The sequence below is a fragment of the Sarcophilus harrisii genome, chromosome 1 (assembly GCF_902635505.1).
Source record: "Sarcophilus harrisii chromosome 1, mSarHar1.11, whole genome shotgun sequence".
NCBI lineage: Eukaryota > Metazoa > Chordata > Mammalia > Dasyuromorphia > Dasyuridae > Sarcophilus > Sarcophilus harrisii.
Genome location: NC_045426.1, coordinates 17,744,251 through 17,767,237, shown reverse-complemented (window position 1 = coordinate 17,767,237; position 22,987 = coordinate 17,744,251). Strand labels below are relative to the sequence as shown.

The 22,987-nt window shown below is 37.8% G+C and overlaps 1 protein-coding gene across 1 annotated transcript in view; it reads left to right on the top strand.

Annotated features, from left to right (window-relative positions):
• Positions 1–22,987, top strand: part of DPY19L1 (dpy-19 like C-mannosyltransferase 1) — a 106,324-nt gene that overhangs the window by 60,560 nt on the left and 22,777 nt on the right. Inside the window, exons 8-13 of the mRNA XM_031953001.1 lie at positions 5,009–5,100; positions 9,534–9,633; positions 13,567–13,644; positions 14,658–14,744; positions 18,049–18,108; positions 18,679–18,759. Of these exons, the coding sequence (XP_031808861.1) occupies positions 5,009–5,100; positions 9,534–9,633; positions 13,567–13,644; positions 14,658–14,744; positions 18,049–18,108; positions 18,679–18,759 (498 nt within the window). The remainder of the gene's footprint in view (positions 1–5,008; positions 5,101–9,533; positions 9,634–13,566; positions 13,645–14,657; positions 14,745–18,048; positions 18,109–18,678; positions 18,760–22,987) is intronic.

The window sequence follows — 22,987 nt, the reverse complement described above, 5'->3', positions numbered from 1 at the left end:
GTATGGGAAACAGCAAACAGTCTGGGTTGGCCAAGATGTAAAATTTGTGAAGGAGTACAGTATGTAATCAGCCTGGAAAGACAGACTGGAGCTAGATTCTATAGAGCTTTAAATGCCAAACAGGATTGCCTGCCTTTTTATCCTTTTTATTTTTCTAGATTTAAATTAATTTTGATCTTTGTCCTAATAAAGATCACTGAGAGTTGATTTAGTAATAATTATCACATCAATAATTAGTTGCTTATTGTCTGTTTTGGTTTGGAGATGTTATTCAACGATCTCCATGACCATATCTTTCTATTCTTTTCTTAAATGAAGTATTCATGTATAAACATGAGACATGGGGCTTCTGTGGCTTCATGTCTTTTGACTTCTCTTCTTACTCTCCCAATATTTTTCTTCATTTCTCCCCAATTCTCTCTTTTGTAATTAAATTGCCTACTATTTGAGGAATCTGGAGGGTCTTTTTCTCCCCCTTTCTTCAACAAATGATACATAAATCAAAATTATTTACATGGTAATCTTTTTGCAAATATTTATCATGAGTATCACAATGCAAGCTCACCAAATGTACCATTAAATTTTATTTCTTGATTACATTTGATTACATGATCAACCAATTTCTTTAATCTCCTTATTTATCTTTCTAAGAGTATTTTGGGAGCCAGCCTTCCATTTATCTGCAACTTCTTTATCTCTTTAGGTTTCATTTATAGAAAGAAAATCAAGAGTGATATAATTCAGTTACTCTTATACTAAGGTTCTTAAACTTTTTTTTGCCTCACAGTCATGGGTGTTCTAGTAAGACTTTTGGACCCCTTTCAGAATATTTTTAAAAGTGTAAAATAAAATACACATAAAATCATGAAGGAAGCCAGTTAGATTGAAATACAACTATTACCTATTTTTAAAAGTAAGTACAAGGACTCCAGGTTGAGAAGTCTTATAGTCTCATAAAATATCACTGGATAAAGACCTCACATTTATAGAACCAATGGTTTAGTTAATGTTTTTAGACATCCTAAAAACTGTAATTCTAGGTATTCTTTGTCACTCTTTTCATTGACTGCAATAGGGAAATGGAGCCACCAAGGAGTGAGGACTGTTTGGTAGTATTCATTGTTTCATGAATTGCTACGGCCAAACTTTGCTCACCAAGTGTCCAATCTCTTGAAAATGAGCCTCTCTGGTTGTAACCTGGTCCTCAGAAATCAGGCTTCATCTGTGACAGAGAGGGTCCTCCGAGCCTTGCAGGTAGAGTGGAACCTGCCAGAACTGCTCCTTGCTGGCCCTTGAGGATCCCTAGTCACCCTCAGGCTACGGTGAGGTGTCAGAGGACTTTGGGGAGGGCCAGTTTTAATTGAAATTGTATGTCAATTTTCAGATTTAAGGGAGGTCAGCACTTAAGATTATTTAGGTTAAATCTTCTTCAAGTTGTTTTTTCCATTCTTTCAACTTCTGTGTATCTCATGACTTAATTAGCATTATTCTTTGGGATGGCTGAGTAAAGTTTGAGTAAGTCAGTTGGGTGTTTGTTAGCTTCCCTATCAAAGACTCATAGAATCTGGCATTTGAAAGTGATCTTATCAGAAGCCATCTAGTTCACTTTTTACTAAATTTCCTAAACTTCCAATCTAATGTACTTAATAAGTAGTGAAAAATATAGTACTTTTTTTTTTGAGGTCTTTGGTGAGCGAAGCCCACTACCCTTAAGAGAGCTCAGGACAAATATGGATGATTCTCATCAGGAGAAATTTTTCCACAGTCGGCTTCATTTCAGCTTCCCTAACTCAGAACTTCAGTGACTAAGCCGAAGAAGTCGAATCAGTCGGCTTCATGACGGCCCATCAAAGTCCTGAAAGTGCATTTCTTCCTTTCTTCTCCTTCATCTTTTTTTCCCCCAAACTGAATATTTCCAGCCCTCTCAGCCAGAACTGATGTGCTCTCTGCAGCCCCTTCACTATCCTGAGTACTTTTCTCTGGACATTTTTCCAAATGATTAGTGTTAGTGTCTCTCTTCAAATGTGACACTGAGAATTCAAATGTCAACTGACAGAGCACAGTCCTATCTCTTTTGCAGTAGCTTTTTTAGCTCCCATAACCCAGTTTTAATTATTTTGATATCTTTTCCAGATGAACTGTTGTCTAATTTCACATCCCCTCTCGTATAGTTGTAAAATTGATGATTTTGAACCCAAGTAGAAGACTGTATTATTATCACTATGAGATCCATTTTCTTTGATCCCCCAGTCTTCTAACCTATCAGAATCCTTTGGTTTCTTGTCATCTAGCTTGTCAACCAGCCTTTGTAGCTTTGTGTTGTCTGAAAATGTATGAAACATGTCATTTGTGCATTTTATCTAAGTCATTGATAACTGTTGAATGTCTAAAACAGATCCTCGGGACACTTCTTTTTCCTAGCTTATGCAAAATCATTAATGTGGACTCTGGACCTGGCCATTCAGTCAATTTTAAAATCCTCTACTTAATTGGGAATGTCTCACCTCATAAGTCTCTATCTTGTCTTTAAAACAGTATCAGGGGCTAAGGATTTTGTCAAATTCTTGGTTAAGTTTCTAAAAGAGACAGAGAGACAAGAGATATATTTGTGTGTATGTGTATATACATATGTATGTATATAGAAATGTGTATGAACATAAATAAAGGCAGAGATGATATCTAGGTTGTTAATGAAGCTTTTTGTTAAAACATAGAAAAGCTTCAAAAAAAAAAAAAAAGAAAGAAAGAAAAGAAGAAATTGGACCTAGAAAGACAGAAAGACAAGCCCACAAAGAAAAAGTATCACAGAAATCCTGGAGCTCATTCAGAAGGATGAGGTTCATCCCAAAGAGAAGTGGGATGAGTGCTTAGATTCCAGGGGATGATGACATGGAGTCATCTGTACCCACCAGCAGGCGAGACTCAGCCAGTGAGGTCAGAGATTAAAAGGGGCAGTCATTGCTTGAACTGATGTCAGTAAGAGTTGTCTGCCATCCCTGATTGTGTGTGTGTGATAAAGAGCCTCCCAAGCCTTGCCAGGCCTGAATGCTCCTCACTACCTTGTGACCCACAAAGGGCTTGTAGACAGCATAGGTATGAAAATAAAGATAGATAAATCTCTCTCTTGTAGGTGTGTACATGTGTATTTCTATACCCCATAAACACACACACACACATACACACATATATAGATTATGTTTATATGTATGTATGGAACATTGCCTTCTTATCTAATAACGGTCAAACTAATAAACTGTCAAAAAGGAAATTATATAATTTTATATATATACATGTATATATATATATATATATATATATGTATATATATAAAATTATATAACGAAGCTGCAGCCCGGTAGGTATTTTGTAATCCTAACTTTCTGTTCCAGATGTTTAATAACCATCCCTTTAATAATAAACTTGAGAAAATTTGGTAGAAATTCAAATTAAAGCCGCTTGCATGGTTTTTAGGTACTATTCTATTTCATCTTTAAAAAATTTAATTCAGCATTCCTTTTTGGCTTAGAATCCCTTGTTAGGTACATTCCATCTTTGGCCAAGAGCCTGCCATACCTGTATTTTAGGCTGTTTTCTAGAATTGAAAATGAATTCTTAGAAACCATCATTTTAACCAGCTGTTATTTAGTTTCCACACTTTCTTCTGAAGTCCTTGCCTTTGCTTGCTGCCGTCTTTGGCCCCAATTTTTGTGAATTCTTGACCATGACTAATTCTGGACAGGACTTCTAAGATCCCTTTGGGTAGTATTGTCTTTTGTGGATCACTAAGAGTAGTCCTGCCAAAGCGAGTTGTGGGAGGCTCTTTTTACTCACATCCTCAATACGTGTCCCTGAGAGATGGCAGACCACTCTTAGTAACATCAATTCAAGAGGTGACTGCCTTAGCAGGGACACACTGGCCATAACAAACTCCCCTTTTCCTCTGACCTCACTGGCTGAGTCTCACCTGCTGGCAGGTGTGGATGGCTCTGTCTTGTCATCCCTGGAGTCCAAGCAGTCATCCCCCTTCTCTTCAGGATGAACTTCATCCTTCTGACTGAGTTTTAGGATTTCTGTGATTCTTTTTCTCTGTGGTCTTGTCTTTCTTCACTGCAGATCCCTTTCTGCCTTTCTTGGTCCTACTTCTTCTTTGTTTTTACACTGAAGTATTTCTGTGTTTTAATGAAAAAGGTTCATTTTTTTAATAGTCTGCAGAATGTAATGCCATCCCTTTCCCTTCTCTTCTAAATAAGAGGGCAGCTTCCTCTTTGAGCGTGGATAACTTATTTTACTGTAGAAAGCCCAATAATCTCAGACTCTTTGCAGCTCATGACAAACTTTTCTCTGTTCTCCTTACATGCTGGAGGTAAGATTCTCCATCCTTTTGTCTTTTTTGTTGGTGGCTCTCAGGCCCACTACCCTTTTAGAATTGCCAAGGCCAGCTCTCTGGGACGGTGTGGGAAAGGGGTCATTCTTCAACTCAGGAGTTCTCATTCCTTCCATAGCAGCCTGACAGATAAACTCAATTTCCTTGAAGGTGAAATTAATACCTATAATGAGGTCTAAAAAATTACTTGTAGATTTCCTTTGTCCTTATTCTTTACTCCTACAGACCATAATTGCTGATAGGTAAGTCTAAAATTCAAGTGAGGGAAGAGGTAACAAAAGACCTCATTTAAAAGGCTGTTTCATAGAGAAGACTTTAAATTTCACTATAAAGCTTTCCTAGCAGGGGAGTGTTGTTTGTATTTTTAGCACATATGCTAAAAGCTTACTTTCCGTTCTTAATGTCAGGATTCTGTATGAGACTTTAAAAACCATATATTGGTATCATTTATAATTTCAGTAATGCTGTTTGGGAGAAAAGTAAAAGATCTTCTTTTGTGAGTTATGTAAATAATTCATAAATAACACTTCTGTTTGATTTGTGTCTACAATAGCTATTTTCACTGAGCAACTACTACCATCTAGAAAGTTGACTACTCGGTGCTAAGTGCATTTTTATTTTCAGTGTACACGTGTGATGTGGACCCCGCCTCTCCGTGAAAGTTTTTCATACCCATTCCTTGTACTTCAAATGTTGCTTGTGACTCATATTCTCAGGTAATGTTGATTTATTCTTGATTACTTGCATTGGATAATTTAAACTTTAATTTATTAAGCCTATGAAAGAAACAAAATAGATTCTTGTATATGTATTCATTCATTTATCAAGCATTTCTTAGATACCTTTTGGGACTCTGTTAGATCCTAGACACAGGGAAAAAAACACAATTGTGTATATCCTGAAGGGGCTGACTTTTTCCTGTGCTGCCACAGCATCCATATAGAGAAGTCGATATAGACCACTGATGGTAGAGGGGGATGAGACTGATGACTCCGGGTTTCAGGAAAGACCTCATGGAGAAGGTGGTTTTTACAATGAGACAAAGGAGATCTGGAAGCCTGTGTCATGGCATGGAATCCGGGAGATAGAATTTGTATGTTGGCAGCAGCAGGTTGCCCGTTCTGCCACAGAGAAGTGGTGCAATGTAAGATAAAGATAGAAAGGTGAGCTGTAGCCAGTTTGTGCTAAGTCAGAGAAAGGGCTTTGTGCTTTTATCCTAAAAGCAATAGGTAATTACTGGATCTTCTTGAGGGACAGAGGGAGATGGTCAGGCTTGTGTATTAAAACTATCACTTTGGCAGTTTTGTAGAGCATGTGTTCACAAAGGGAAACTTGGCTATTTGAAGACCAGTTTTAAAAATGATTTGTTTTTTAATTGTGCAGTTCCTATGGGAAGTTATGATGGCCTAGACTAGAGGACTGGCTATGGGAATGAATGAGGTAGATATAAATAGTGGAATAAAATTGGAAAGGTCTGGCAATTGAATGGTTGTGGGCAGTGAAAGGAATATCTTTGGGTTGTTGGATGATTAGAAGGACTATTCTAGACCTTGAGTAAAATAGAGAAATTAGAAAGAAAGTTGGATTTAGTGAGAAAGAAAATGAATTTCATTTTGTTCATGTTGAGTTTGATATGCCTATAGATCATCTGGGAAGAAATGTCAAAGAAGGGGTGTCATGGAACTTAAACTCAGTGGAAAGTTGAGGCTTGAATAGATGGGTACATTTGGGAATCATATACTTTAAAGGTGATAATTAAAGCCATGCCAGACTTTCTTCAAGCACCAAGACTACCAGTTTATGGAGGGACCCAAGCTGACCGACCTTCATTCCCTTCTAGTCTGTACTTTGGACTTTCCAGACTTTACCCCCATGCCTCCACTGTTGTTTCCTCCTGGAAGCCTTCCTTGGTGTCTGTGCCCTTCTTATTCTAGAACATCCCTCTTTCTTCCTAGGATACCTTGTAGTGTCAATCAGGTATAGTAGTTCTGCCTTGATGAATGTTGAAGTTCTCTGGAAGGGTGTTAAGGATTGGGCTGGAGATGATGATTGATCCAGGCACTGGACAAAGGGAGAACAGAGAGAGAATGTCCAGAGGGTTATAGTAATACCTACCAAAGTCTTGCTTGGATGATAAGCTTAGGTTGCATGAAGCTCCAAGGAAAGGAGGTTAGTGAGTGATGACAGTAGTAAGGAGCCTGAAATGGGAAGTATTGCACACCAGGCATTGAGCCAGAAGCTTTAAGCACATGCACCCAAGACTGGAAATGGTGACCAGGGATGCAGGGTGATAAGGGAGAACCTTCATACACTTCAGTTTCAGAACATGGCAGGAGCAAAGGAAGAAGTGATATGAGGGCAGGACATTTGTTAATTATGGAGTAGATGTAGCAGAGAGGATATGGCAATGGCTGGTTCTTCCACAGTGGAAGAGGATGGGATTGAGGTTGATGAGAGTGAGATATGGACAGTTGGAGTTTGATCTTCGGCAGCCGAGGGTTACCTTCGCAGGGACACAGAAGGTTGTGGGAGTGGAAGCCCTGGAGAGCCCTTTCTGCCCATCTCTTTCCCACAGGTGCCATGCCTCGCCCGTTCTTTTGCTTCTTCTTTGGCTTCTCACTTTGTCCTTTGAACTCCCGTCTCATTTATGTGGCATTGAATCTGTGCTTCCTCACATTGCTTATTTTTTTTATTTATTCATGTCCGGCCTTGTCATCCAAATTGCAATTGAGGATGGAAACTGAATCTCATACCGTTTTGTTTTGTTTTTTTGTCACATGCAGTTTCTTGAGTTTCTTTTTTGTGATAGTTTGCAACAAAATGTTGCTTTAATGTTCTCTTCCAGTAACATATCTGCCATCTAAAATCCCGCTTTCTCCAGGAACCTTTCTCCAGTCCTTAATTCTGGTGCTTGTCCCACTGTCGATTATTTCCGATGTATCCTGTGTAGAACTTATTTGTACATAATTGTCTCCCCCCTTTATGTTATAAGTTCCTTGAGGGCAGGGACTATATGTTTTACCTTTCTTTGTTTCCTCAGCACCAGTACCTGGTGCACAGTAAGTGCTTAATAAATGTGTATTGACCAATAGACGTCTGTACATCAAAAGCACTCAAAACTTTTTAAAAGATAATGAATGAAATTCATTAAGTCTCAGATATTATATTAAATACAGAAAATACAAATAGAAAGAGCAAAAGAGATCCTGCTCTTAGGGAGCTCACACTTTACTTAAGGGAAAACAAGACCTAGATGAAAATTCATCTGCAGTTGTTTGGCAAGGCCAGTTTTATATCCATAGGTCTGATGACAGAGCCTGAAATGCTTAGTGGCGGCATGTGGGCCAAATCATGCTTGTCTTTCATCTTACCAGAAGGATTAAAGTTGGTGACTTAAGGAGTTTGAGCTGCCATGTGGCTGTTTGATGGCTGTCAGCGTTTCTTCATTCATAAAGCAATGAGGCTAGTAGTCAACACTGGCATGGAGTCGGTCCAATCTGGAATCTAAGTTGAAGGCTAATGAGGTCCTCCAGATTCTCCCAGGTGCAGATGGCATTTTACAGATTTTATCAAATCTAAAACATGAACCTGGAAGAGATCCCTAGCTGCTCAAAAAAGTGTGGTCTATCTACTCACCCAGGAAGAGCCAAGGAGATGAAGAATATTTATTACCAAGATTATGATGTAGAGTTAGATGAACATCCTATTTAATCTATTGGTATGTTTATTTAAAATAGAGATGCATGGGGACAATTTGATCCCACAATTAAACAGGAAGAGAAAAGTGGGCTAAATTGCTTTTAAGAGCTTGCAAGTTTCTTTTATGACTCCACACTTCTCCTAGAAATACAGAACCATGAAAAAGAAAAAAAAACTATTATTCTGGGGCAGCTATATGGCACCATGTGTAGAGCACAGACTGTGGTGTCAGGAGGACTTGAGTTCAAATCCAGACTCAGACACTTGGCACTTACTAGCTGTGTAACTCTGGGCCAGTCACTTAACATCGGTTGGCTCACCAAACAAACAAAAAACTACTATTCTACTCATGCTGTTATGTAGCTGGGAGGCATGAACAAAGTCTCCAGAGAACTGAAAATTAATATCTCATAAGGAATAATGAAAAGCTGTGTGATAAATGCGAGTCTTTTGCAACAGATGATTAATGAGGTAAATCAAAATGGAGAAAGAACAGATATCAGGAAATGGGCTGGTCATGTTGTCAGGAGTAGGGAGAAGAGGTGAACTGCCTGTCCACCGGTCTCATCAATGTCAGGAGAAAGTACAAAAGCCCTCCAGCATGTCGGATTGATCCCTTTCAGAGAATTTAACAGAGGACAGGTGTCATTAGGATGGGCAGTCATCAATAAGTTGTGGTCTTGGAGGAAGAATCCACATCTCTAAGACCATAAGACCTTTTGTATATTTGAGATAATCTAATAAAATATGAAATCATCTTAAGGTTTTTATTATATTAGTGGGAATTATAATGGATAGTTCTTGAGCATAGGCAGCTAGATGGTACAGTGGATAGAGACAGGTTTGGTGTCAAAAAAGCCATCTTCCTAAGCTCAAATCTGACCTCTGACATGTTCTAGCTGTATGACCCTGAGCAAGTCAATTTACCCTGTTTGTCTCAGTTTCCTCATCTGTAAAGTGAGCTGGGAAAGAAAATTATTCCAGTATCTTTTCCAAGAAAATCCCAATGGATTTGAGTTAGACTGAGCTGGACAAGACTGAAACGCCTGAACAACAAAGGTGGCAAAATGGACAGAGAATCAGAAAGACCTGAATTCAAATCCAGTCTCAGTTCCTTATTAGCTATGTGACTATGGGCAAATCACTTCACTATGTTTGCTTCAGTTTCCTTATCTACTAAGTGAGCTGGAGAAGGGAATGGCCAACCATTTGATATCTTTGCCAAGAAAACCTCAAATGGATACATAAGAGTTGAACGTGACTGAAATGACTGGACAACACCAGCAAAGTTCATAATTGTGCTTAGATTTCATGAATGCTTCCAATTTAAAATGTGAATGAATAAAGTCACTGGGTTTTTTTTGAGAGGGGGAGCGGGGCAGGAGAGTTGATTCTGGATTGATATATTTTTAAATTTTGTAATTAAACATAATCATTTTATTTTTTCTAGGGCTACGAACGTTTATCGGGGAAGCTTGATTGCACTCTGCATTTCAAACATCTTTTTTATGCTTCCTTGGCAGTTTGCTCAGTTTGTCCTTCTCACTCAGGTATGCAGATTTTTAAAAAAAATCCACAAATTACCTATATTTGGTTTTGTCATCTCAATTATCATAAATTACAGTTTAATTTTTTTATGATTCTAGATGCTAAACAATGTCAGATCATACTTTGAGTCTCCAGTAGTCAATAATCTATCTTTTCATTGGCCTGGTGTGGGTCACCTTCCAGCAGTACAATTCCCAGACCCTTCCCAGTTTCCCTCCTGAAGTTCTTCTTTCTGTCTTTCCTTTGGTCTTCCATAAAGGACGTACCTAACAGGCACCTTTTCTGTAAGCTTTCAAGGATGGCAATGTGGCTTTTGTGCTCTTTGTTCAATCTTTGTTTCTCCTTCTTACTACATGATTGGCTTACTTCTTTTTCTGATCAGAATCATCTGATTTTGGGCAGGAGTCATCATTAGAAATATCCAGCAGCCACCCTGATCTGCCCCATTGTCCTTCGATTCCTTTTGACTTTTGACCCCTCTGAGTTCATAGAATCTCATGATTTGTAGCTGTAGAGCAGGACAGAAAGAGTGGCATTTTTCTCATGAAAACTATGAATGAATGAGGAGTAAAACTTGGAGTTGCTGAAAGCCTTGCACAGTTTCTCAGATGGCCACATAACCATTTGCTTGTTTTGCTGCATTGGGGGCTCATCACATTGGGTCCAGATCATATTGGGTCCTGATTCAATAATAATAGACTTATCATTTTATTGCCTGTCGATATCTGGCCAATTTTTTTTTAAAATTCATATGCTTTTTTCCCCCAATGTTAACTAATTGCTTTCCTTTTACTATGGGTTTTATTGATGAGATTTTGTAGCCGCTAGTTCATTTAACAAAATATCAGCCCATGGCATGTACCTAGGAAATCGTTTTGGATTAAATACTATTAACATATAAAATGCACTAACTTGACTAATGCTTTTTCCAGAGTCCAGTGAACTCAGTCTGTGTTTTATATAGTACAGAGCATACTTGATTTGAAGTTAGTAGACCTGGTGCAGACAAACTCGAACTCAATAGAAAATCTGATATATAAGAGCCCAATATCAAAGACTAATTTCAAGGGATAAAATAAGGACAGACCTTTATGTTTTATACATGGAAATTAAACTATATGTCTAAAATTGTTAGTAATTGAGAAGTCAAAAGAATTAATGGAGTATAGTGGAGTATGATATGACTCTAAAAAGCAAAACTGTAGGAAAAGGTAAAAACAGTATATATGTTATCCAAATGAGGTGTGAGAGCAGGAAGTGACATAGAGGAGTTAGAGAAGAGGGCTGGGAGGGCTGGTAGTTTTGAAACTACATTTCCTGGAACAATACATTTCTATACCTAGAAGAGTATGTGACACCCTTCAAAATCTATAAAGAAATAAGGGGGAGGGAATAGGATAAAGTGGGGTATAGAAGCAAGCAAGTATAGATTAATCAGAGTGGGATAAAGTGTGTAGATTAATGGGGATGGAGTAAACAGGGAGGGAGAGAGGAGAGAATAAGGGAAGGATCCTTTTAGAGGCTTGACAGGGAGGTCAAATAATAATAGCAAGGCAAACCGAAGGTAGAAGTAGAAGAATTAGCAGGGGTAAGAAGCTAGATAATGCATATGTATGTATGTATATGTATATACGGATATAAACATAAATATATAAATAGGTTTTAGGCTTAACTGTAACCTAGTTGGGGGAGATGCGCTGCAAGGAAGAGGAAATAAGAATAAAGTGAAAAGTACACCACACAGAACAAAATAAAACCTACAGGGATGCAAAGATGGGCATTTTCGAATACATTGTTTATTATTTATATAAGCTTTTTTGAAATGGAAATTTATTATATATTTTGAATCTTCTTTTATGTTCTGCTGTACACGAGTCTTTATTGTTGTTGTTTTCTTTTCTATTTTCTATTTTAAATTAAAAAAAAAAAGGTAGTGGGCTTGTGCCCTGACTTGGCTACTTATTAGCCCCGCCCCCTGGACCAGGTCATTTAACCTTTCTTCCTGTATAAAACTGGGATGGAGTATGCAGTTTATCATTAGTGTGCTGGGCAATCTGCTGCCTGGGCCCTCCCCAGGCCTGTGCATGTAATCTTGTGAAGGATTTGCAGGCCAGCTTGGATTGTGCTCCGGCTCAGCCTTCCTCCAGCCTCCACCCCCTAACAAGGCTAAGGCTACATGTCCGAATTCCCCTTCCCCCTCCTCACCTGGTCAGCCTCCACTGTCACCCTTAATCCACAGGCCCCCTTGGTCCCCGGCCCCACCCTCCTATCTTTTCTCTCCCTTCTCCCAGCTCCTTTTGTGCTGCCTCCCAATGGCCAGGGCCTCCTACTTCCTTCAGGGGCCTCGCTCCCTGCCTCTGTCCCTCTTTGCCATCTGCCCTTTTCCTCCTTGCTCTCCTGCTTTCCTTCTGCCTTGCTTGCCTGGTCCTTCACTTCTGCAGGTGACGCCTCTGGCTCTTCTCTTCCACTTTACTGAAGCCAGTGAACCTCCCTGGTTTAACGGAGCCCTTGGGCAGGTTGCTGGGGACCTGAGGCTCTTAAATGCACAGAGCCCGCAGGATTACTGGGGGGACCCAGCTCTTGGTCCCGCCTGCAGGTGAGGGTCCGCCTTCCTTTCCTGTGGCGCGCTCTCCCCTGGCTCGGGCTGCAAACAGCCCCTTGGACACCTCATTCAGTCCTGCCTGCACTGAACTTCCTGGCCTTTCCCTCCAACTCCCCCTCTCCCTGGCCGGGGAATTTAGGCTTATTTCCCCCGGGGCACGCTGCCTCTCTAGGGGGCCCCTTCCTTTCACTCGCAGCCCCACCCCCTTGTTCTATTGCAATGGGATTCCTGGCAGGCACAGGCGAGAAATACGAAGGGCCCACTCTGGGCCCACTCTGTGCCCGCTGGGCCAAGGGCTGGCAGTGCCATGCCTCCCAGGGAGCTTACGATCCAATGAGGGAAGACACTGGAAAGACGGGCCTGCTGTGGTCCAGGGAGCACAGTCCATGGGGAAGGAGACGTCCTGCGGTGGACCTCTGGTCAGTTGGCTTGGGAGTAAGGTCCGGCCATGTCGCCCCAAGGATCAAGTAGCAAGCCCTCTGGTGTGAGGATCGCAAATGTTTCCCCTGGGACCAATGGTCCCTCCTAGGCCTTGCCAGGCTTCTGTCCCACTCTTCCCGGGCTCCCTCTGAGGTTGAGGAGGCTCGACCTCTCCCTGGCCTTCCAGCTGTAGAACCAGCTTTGTGTGTGCGCTTGGGAGTCCTGCCTGTTTGGTTTTTATAGAAGGCATGCGCACCCACACATACACACACACATATTCTCTGTCTCTCTGTGTGTCTCTTTCTTTGTCTGTCTCTCTGTGGTTGCCTGAGTCTTTCTAGTGAGCTCCTGGCCAAAAACTGGCAGTGCCCAAGGGGTGAGATGGCCCATCCAGCTTAAGGTCCACCAAGTAGAGTCTGAGAAGCATAAAGGACTGAGCTGGAAACGGGGTCAGGGGAGGTGAAGAAAGGGGGGCATTCAGCTGCAAAGCTTGGGGAAAATGGGGGGGAGACCGAGACCAGAGGGCACTTCTGTGGGCAGAGCAGCCCAAGGTCACTGCAAGTGTGAGAGGAGGTAGGCGGCTTCCACAGGCCTCCTGCCACAAGGTTTTATTTGGAGGCAATTTGTTCCAGCTCGGGATTGCTGAGTGGGCCTTCATCTTGCTTTGCTCAGCAGGGGGGTGGGCTTATTAAACATGCCCCTTTTCATTTCCCTTTCCTCTTGTCACTTTTTTTTTAAGCAAATAGTTTTTAAACCGCATAGTTTTATAGATGCTAACATGCTTAGGAAAATTTCAGTATATTACATTTTCCATTTTAAATCAGTGATAACCACCTTTGTAGAAAAATATACTTTAAAATTATATACACACTTTTGCTTTTAACCATTTACATATATTTCTTTTTAATTTCAGATAGCATCATTATTTGCTGTGTATGTTGTGGGTTACATTGATTTATGTAAATTAAAGAAGATCATTTACATCCACATGGTAATTTTTACTTTCTTTTAAAAAATACAATTATACTAGTGCTAAAGCAAACTCTTAAGATTGAGTCGTAATTGTTCTTACATATGTTAGCAAAACAGGGATAAAATAATTATTTATAGCATTGCATAATATGGACAATGTTTATTTCAAAGCAGTGTTGTACTAACTGGTTGCTTTTTTAAGTAGGCCAATCAAAGGAACTTATATACATTATGTAACTATGATTTATTCATCACTTTCTTCCTTCTCAGTAGATGTAGTAGTAATTAAGGAGAGGAGGGAAATGAAAACTCTATTGCCTATAAATTTTGAAAAATGTAAAGTCAGATGCAGTTGAGTATTATCTCCAACAACATATCTCTGCTCTCCTTCCCCCCCGCCCCCCACAGTTTTGATCTCACTTCCATATTACTGGGATATGTTTTCTATAAGATCTAAAGGCTTTGTTAAATATATTGCCATTCTCTTAACCAGCTCTTCCTTTAGCTGTTGTTTTCCCCATGAAATCTCATCTACAATTAAATTCATACCAAATATAAGTTGGAATCATAAATGAGGTTGGATGCTGAATTGATATTCCTTGAATGCAGTAGATTCTCAAACACAGGCAAAAAAGAAAATGAGCACCTGTAATTGAATCCATTAGTTTTCTATTTTTTTTTTCCCTCCCGTCTGCTATACTCATTTCATGGAGTTCCCTGTAAGGTACTAGTCCTTTATCAATTTTCCCTTTTAGCTGTTTTGGTTATTTGGTTATTGAAATTCACTAAGCTAAAGTATAACATAATTTAAAATGAGTTTAAAGTTGAATTTATAAATAAAGTTTACATATTATAGATAAACTCACACAGATAGCATTTGATCTTAGATTTTTAACTATTACTTCTAACCAAAAATGTGTTGATATCCTGTGCAAATCTGTCCAATATTACTCATAAATTTAGTTAATGAAATATTACTTTAAGTTTATTCTGTTTTATGTATATTAATTCTGTTTCTTTCTATTTTTCCAGATCTCTCTTGCACTTTGTTTTATTTTGATGTTTGGAAATTCAATGTTACTAACTTCTTACTATGCCTCCTCTTTGGTCATTATTTGGGTAAGTCTTTCTTAGGCACATTCTGTTTTTTGTCTCACCTAACAGTAGATTTACAGAGTTTATCATTAACTTAAGATCATTTGACCCTTTTGATCCTTAGTAACAAGGCAGGGCATTCCTTGACAAGGGTTTATCTTGCATTATTATTAATTTGCCCAAACTTGTCTCTTCATCATTGTTTGAAACTCTTCCCCACAGATTCAGATGGGCAATTTGACTGTAGCTTAATTTTTTTTAGTTTTAAATAATATTTTCCCCAGGTACATGCAAAAAGGATTTCTAAATGTTTTTTTAAGTTTTGAGTTCAAAATTCTATCAAATTCTTTGAGATGGTAAGTAATGTAATATAGGTTTCATGTAAAACTTTTCCATATTAGTCATTTTGTACAAGAAAACTCAAATTAAAAAAAAAAAGGTGAAAAATAACATTCTTTGGTCTGTACAACTGATATCAGATAACATCCGTTCTGACTCTTGAAAGTAGCATTTTTTATCATGAGGCTTTCATTGAATTGCTGATTACAGCTAAGTCATTCACAACTGATCATCTTTACAATGTTTCTTTTAATGGATTCATTTTCTCCTGTTCTGCTTATTTTACTCTGAATCACTTCATATAAGTTTTTCCAAGTTTTTCATCATGAGTCTTTCATTGAATTGCTGATTACCGCTAAGCCATTCACAACTGATCATCTTTACAATGTTTCTGTTAATGGATTCATTTTCTCCTGTTCTGCTTATTTTACTCTGAATCAGTTCATGTAAGTTTTTCCAAGTTTTTCTTGAAACCATCCTGCTTATCCTTTCTTATAGTATTATAATATTCCACTATAATCATATGCCATAGTTTGTTCAGCCATTCCCCACTTGATGACCATCTCCTCAATTTCTACTTCTTTGACCCCTCAGAAAGAGTGGCTACATACTCTTGTACATGCAAGTCTTTCCCCCTTTTTTTGGAGGGGGAGAAATCCTTTTGGGATGCAAACCCAGTAATGGTAAAGTTTTTAGGTATCTTCTTAAAGAGACACTTGAGACCCCAAGAGACATAAGGCTTGAGCCTAGCAAGGCTTGCCTTCTCTCTTTCCCCATGTATCTGAATTCCTTGTGCTTTCCTATAAATAGGCTTCTCAGAGATAAGTTATATTACTACATTTTTTGATTTTAAAAATTATTAATTATAAATATATAATAGTGAACTGGGTTCTTGCCTTCATGTGCTAGTTAATTACCCAGTTCACTGTAATAGGCTGGGGCTTGAGTTGATGCACTGAAGTCCCAAGCAAGAGAGGCTAAATAGTAATTGGACTACACTCTATTAATATACATGATTGGATAAAGAATGGCCCCCGCCCACTCTCTGTGCAAGTCCTGATGTGTTGTATAGGAAATGACGATTTTGGTGGGTGGAGGCAGAGACAGGAAGAGAGGCTGGGAGAGATTGAGCCTGGATTCCATTCTTGTAGCTGCTGGTCGTGTGGCTGCTGGTCTAGCTAGCTTCTTGACTCAGCTACACACATTGCTATTGCCCATTCCTTTCCACCTCCGATCTTTCTTCACTGAGAATAAAGATTGACGATTTTCCCCTAACCTGAATTCCTGACTCCAGCTGATTTTAAAATACACAGTCTTCACAGTTCACTATTATATATTAAATGGTATAATCAGACAGCCCAACAAAAAAAAAATAAAAATAAAAAACATAGATGAAGAGAGGATGCTTTGACATCTGTTTTAGTCGGGTGGTATGAAGGATTGAATGTCCAGCATAATTGTGGAATTCTTTTCACATGGGGAAATGTCTTTAGAGTGAGAGTCTTTTTTCCACTCTGGTGAAGAAGTTTTACTTCCTTTGGGATAAAAGCCCATTTTTCCTCAGGTAACTGAATTTTTGCATCTTGCATCTCTGCCCTTCCCATCCTGGGCCATTCTTCTGTTTCAGGATGCAAGGAATGGGAAAGTATGGAGCAAACCTATGGGAGGACAGGCCCTTGTCCGATGTGGGCAAATTCACAGGAATCAGATTGGTTCCCAGCATCTTATAAGTTTATATGAGCATATTGATGTATATTTTACACGTTAGTATGTGTTATATGCAAATAGTATTGAAATAGCAGCTTCAGAATATACCATGTTGTTTACATATGTTTTTATCTATAAACACATGTATTTATATTTATGTGATACTCAGTGTTTGAAATCGGAATTTTTCACTAAAATTATAAAGGCTTCTTCATGTGAAGTTTTCGTTTGGGTGTCAGATTTTTGGTATTTTATCTCATGATATTTTTGCAAAGTTTGAAGTAATTGGGATGGGTAATATCCTATATGGGTTATATCCTAAGGTAAAATCGTTAATAGATCTAGAACCTTTGCAAGTTCATTTAGATTTTGCTTGTAGTTTTTTTTCTTCTTAAAGACTTGCTAATTTGAGCCCTGTACCTTGATTGCAACTGCCCAAACTCTGAAAATATTGATTGATTCCTTGTTACTGTTTTTTATTTTGTATATAGCTTGCTTTGTATAGATTTACTCGCATGTCATTAGATTGTTAGTTCTTTGTGATTAGGAACTATATAGTGCCTTCTTTTTTTATCTCTAGGACTTAACATACTACCTGGCACATTGTAAGCATTTAATAATGTTGATTTGTTGATTTTTGAAAAGTAAAACATGTGGAAATCAGTACTTACCATTTGCTATCAAATGCTACAGACACCAGTACTTTGAGATGATTGGAGTTGACATGTAAATGTGACCCCAGTTCATAAATGTGCTAAATAAATAGTTCTTCTCTAGTTTTAACTTGAGTTTTAGATTTAGACACTAGCTAAGATGTAGAATATTAAGACTCGAGAAAAATCTTTTCAGTTTAAGTTTATATTTGATATTTTAAAGTCATCAAAGTTAAGCTTTGGATTATTTTAGTTTATTTACTATTAGATGATGAATGTGAAATTCATTTTGGATCCTAAATGCAGTATGGCACACTTTATGTCTAGACACTATAATTAAATCCTTTTATGTTTAGAAATTTGCTACTTTGTAGTATGTGGTGATCTTGTTTTTAATGCTAAAAATGACTGCTTTGGAGAGTTTCCCATGTGGAGAAATGAACTCCTTCTCTTATCCTTTTGTGAGGGGTGAGAAGCAATGAAGATCATTACTCCTAGGATGTTTGGCATTTGAGTAACTTGTACATGCTTAGGGGCCCTGCGTTTTCCATGGTTTTTTAATGTTCAAATGGTTACCAATTCTAATTGTGTCCTTAACTGTTTTCTTGTGTTTTCTCTGCCTTTGGTAGGGCATCCTGGCAATGAGACCACATTTCCTGAAAGCGAATGTGTCTGAACTCAGCTTATGGGTAAGGAACCATCTGGTCTAATGAGAGGCTTTGCTCTGTTTTGTTATTCTTATTGTTTACATCATCCACTGTATCTTTTTTCCTCCTTCCAAGTAAACTTCAGGAAAATAAACTATTGCTTAAAATTTAGTGCAGAGCCCAGCAGCATCATTTGTGTGACTGTCTATAATGTTGCTGCTTTTGTGTGCATTAAAGCAAACTTGGACCATTATTTTAGGAGAAAATGTTGATTTTGTTTATTTTGTTCTTGTGTTCCTTGTGACAAGGCCATATTGGCAAAAGTTTAATAATGAAATCATAGTTTTGTGTATGTGTTTATAATTCAACTCTAATTACTTCATATACCATCTATAAAATGTACAAATGTGAAACACTAATTGTCAATGGCATTATTTATTTTAAGTCCTACATATTAATTTTGGTATTTCATACTTGATGTTCATTTAAGATGCATGTACTGTATTCTTAAATACCAGTAATGTCCATTCTTTATGTAATTAAACTATTTATTTTATTATTTAAAGTTTCCAAATTGTTATTGTGATTTTAAGATTTAAAATTTTTTTTTAGGTTATTCAGGGATGTACTTGGTTGTTTGGAACAGTCCTATTGAAGTACTTGACTTCTAAAATCTTAGGCATTGCCGATGATGTAAGTATGTTTTAGCTTACACATGAGAAGACTTGATAAATGAAAGTATCATTTTGAGATTTTAAAAAATTACCACTTAATTAAACTAAATTACAGAGTCTAATCTATTTGTTAGTTTAACTAAGTATTTTTATGAACTAAACATGTGTATGTTTGGATTTATCCCCAGAAGTTTTCTAAAGCTGTTTTTTTTATTAATTACCTCATTTTATTTAATCTTCCATATCATTCAGATGTGTTGAAACTTCCCAACATATAGACGTATGTCTTAAGGAAGCCCTCCAAATGTATTTTAGAAACCATTTATTTCATGATTTCAGTGAGTTTAGAGGTAAAAGATGGTCGTGACTTAGTCCAAATTTCCTCATTTTACAAATAAGGAAGTTGAGGCTCAGGTTAAATAATGTGACAAAATTAATATTCAACCCACCCTCTGAATTATAAATTGAGGCTTCTTGAACCATACTTTTCTGTATTGTTTCTTGACTCCTATTTATCCAAGATAACTTTGAGATAGCAACTGAGTGCTCAATGAAGGCCACTTGTCTTTCTTTTATTATTCTTGATAACTGACTTGTGTTGTTCATGGTATATTTCTAGTGTTTTGAGATTATTGGTATTTCAAGATAATTGTAACTTTTATCCAAATTGTGCTTTTGCAGAAAAAATATTTCTCTATTTAAAAGGTAATTAAAGAGGAGAAAATAGGCTTTTAGGGACTTTCTAGAACTATTTTCTTATTGCTTCTTATACCTAAGAGAAATCAAGTCAAGGGACTTTCAGAAATTAAAACTAAAATATAAAATAACTAACAATATTTGCAATTGATTTGGGGAAGGAGGGATGACATAATTTTATCAGAATCAAAAAAGTGATTTTTGTACACATGACTATATGACTACTAATTTTATAGCCTCTATTTAGCTTCTCATCATGTACAAAGTAAATGGCAAGAGATGCTAAGCTGATCAACTGTGTGTGTGTGTGTGTGTGTGTGTGTGTGTGTGTGTGTGTGTGTGTAAGAGAGAGAAAGAGACTGACAGACAGACAGAGACAAACTCCATAAACCAATAAATCAGCCAGTTATTGAACTTAAAGAAAATGGCCAGTACAAGTCCATCTAGAATTTTCCAGCATAGCACTGTGATGAGCTAAATAGAAAGCAAATGAGAAATAACCTGATTATGATATTAGTAGTGCCGGAATACTCCACATTGATTATTGACTTTCATTGATAAGCAATTTACTGTGTTGGAAACAAGATGAGACTGGTAAGACTTCTATAACTTTTTAGACTATCATTGGGAAAATTTGTTTTCCAGCCCCTCATATCTTTCCAAAAAATAAAGATCTCTTTGTTGGAGGAAATAGGGAAGGAGTGCTTTGTATCTCTGCTATCTCTTTTATCCTTTTTGAAGATAAAATTTAATTGGTCTTATTATTCTGGTGTTCCTGAGGTTATTCCACTTGGGAATTAATGCCGTCCCTCAAAGATATTAACTCTTTGGGAATCACTTGTCAATAATTTCCTTGTTTTTATTTCCTTTGTGACATCTTTAAATATTGCTGCTAGTTTATAGTTTTAGTAAAATATTCACTTAGTTTAATAGTTCTCAGTATTCAAGTATGAATAGGAGCTACTCCTCAAAGTAGTAAACATTTAAGAATTATGTAGAAATTTGCTATCGAACATGACAACAGAAAAGAAGCTCCTTTACTTCAGGACTTTTTTATTTTTGTCTTTGTAAGCCCAGGGTTGAGCATAGAGCCTTAAACATAGCAGATATGTAATGAATTATGGAACTGATTTGTTATTTTTTTTCATTTTAAAAAAAATTTAGTACTTCATTTCTTCCCAGTTACATATAAAAAACAGTTTTTAGTATTTGTTTTTAAAACTTTGAGTTTCAGATTCTTGCCCTTTCTCCCTTCCCATGTATCCTCTTCTCCCCATTGAGAAAACAAGCAATTAAATATAAGTTGCATGTGTATTCCTGCAAAACATTTCCATTAAGTCCTGTTTCAAAAGAAAGCAGACTCCCCCCTCAAAAAAAAAAAGCTTCAAGAATAATAAAGTAAAAAAAAGTATGCTTCAATCTGCATTCAAACACCATTAATTCTTTCTTTGAGTATAGAAGCATTTTTCATCAAAAGTCTTTCAGAGTTTTCTCGGATCATTGTATTGTCGAGAATAGTGAAGTCATTCCTGGCTGATCATTCCTACAATATTGCCGTTGCTTTGTACAAAGTACATTTCACTTTGCATTAGCTCAAAGATGTCTTTCTAGGTTTTTTTCAAAGTAGTCTGATCATCATTTCTTATAACACAATAGTATTCCATCATAACCAGATGCCATAATTTGTTCAAGCATTTCCCAGTTGACGGGTATCCCCTCAATTTTCACTTCTTTGCCTTTAGAAAAGACCTGCTATAAATATTTTTGACCATGCGGGTCCTTTTAGTTTTTTGTTTTTTATATCTTTTGGGATACACACCTAGTAGTGATGTTGCTAGGTCAAAGGATATGCATGGTTTCATAGCTTTTTCCACAGAATGATTGAATCAAGTAACAATATCACCAGTGTATCAGTATCTTATTTTTCTCACATTTCTTCTAACATTTGTATTTTCCTCCCCGTGTCCGTTGCCAATCTGATAGTATGAGTTAATTTCTCTGAATTGTTTTAATTTGCATTTCTCCAGTCAATAGAGAGCATTTTTTCATATGGCTATCGATAGCTTTGATTACTTCATCTGAAAACTGTTCATATCTTTTGATCATGTATTGAGGAATAGTTCTTATTTTTATAAATTTAATTCAGTTTCTTATATATTTGAGAAAGGGAACCTTTATCAGAGAAACTTGCTTCAATTTTTTTTTTCAGTTATTATTGCTAACTGTATTCCCTGTCCCCATCCCATTTATTCTATTTTGTCTCTCCTTTCACTCTGTCCTTACTTAAAAGTGTTTTGCTTTTGACTATTTCCTCCCCCAATATGAAGTGAAAGTCTGAGCAAGTTTGCTAGTAAATGGGAATTAAAAAAGGGTTGCGGGGGTGTGCTACTGGGCTTTGAGGTTCCAAAGATATCAGAGATACAATCCTTAGTGGTTTAGAGAAAAAGGAATGAGTTGGGTGACTCATGAGATTTTGATCCTGAGTGAAAGATGGTACCATCAACAGAAATAGGGAAATGAAGAGGAATGGTTAGTTTAGGAAGGTTATTATAATGTGTTTGATTTTATATGTAGGGAGTTTGAGTTATCATCTGGATGAATGAACTGTAATATAAACGAGGCTCTGAAATTCAGGGAAGGAGTTGAGCCTAGAAATAGAGACTTGAGGGTCATCCTTATAGAAATAGTAATGGAGGTAATGAAAGAGATCATGGAGAGAGGGTAGCTCAGATGGGAGCACAGGATATATAAGCCTATAGGGATGAGGAAGGGGGACCAGGAACAGAGATTAAGGAGGGAGTGTCAACTAGGAGATAGAGCTCAGGAAAATAAGGAAGCCAGGCAAGGGGCAGGGAGAGCAGAGAAAGGTGGTGATCAACGGTGTCAAAATGTATGGAAAAGTCAAAGACTGAGCTTAGTATTGGATCTGGTCAGGTCTAGGATAACCTTGAGGAAAGCGTTTGCATAGAATGGGGAAGAAACGAGATTCCAGGGAGTTGAGAAGAAAGTCTTGGAGTGTCAGGGACTGGGAGGAGGAAAGAATATTCGAGAGAAGACCCCGAGTTTCCTGATGGCCAAGGCCTTCTGCTGGACCAGGGAGAAGCCGGCTCTGGCTTCACATTGGAGCTCAAATGTGAGGCATCAGAGTAATAAATGATAGGTTCCTAGGGTTTGGTGAGAAAGAAATGTAGAACTTCCTTCAAACTAGTAACTTTAAATAAAGCTAGCATTTTCATTGGCATCTTATCATTCATAGTTTGTTTTGGCTGTTACTAAATTATGTAGGACTTCTCTTGTATTTATTCTCTGTATTAAGTTACTTCAGTGATCTGTGCATGCAACATCCTGCCCCTTTCCCCCCATTAGACTGTAAACTACAATCAACCAGTGGACAAGAATTTAGGTGCCCACTGTGTACCAGACCCTGCAAGGAAGACCAAGTGAAAGTCTGCCCTTGGGGAGCTTCCATCCTACAGGGGAAGAGGAACAGCTTTTGGGATCTTGTCTGGCATGAACTTCCTGTCTCCCACAGGACCTAGGCCAGTGCTGGG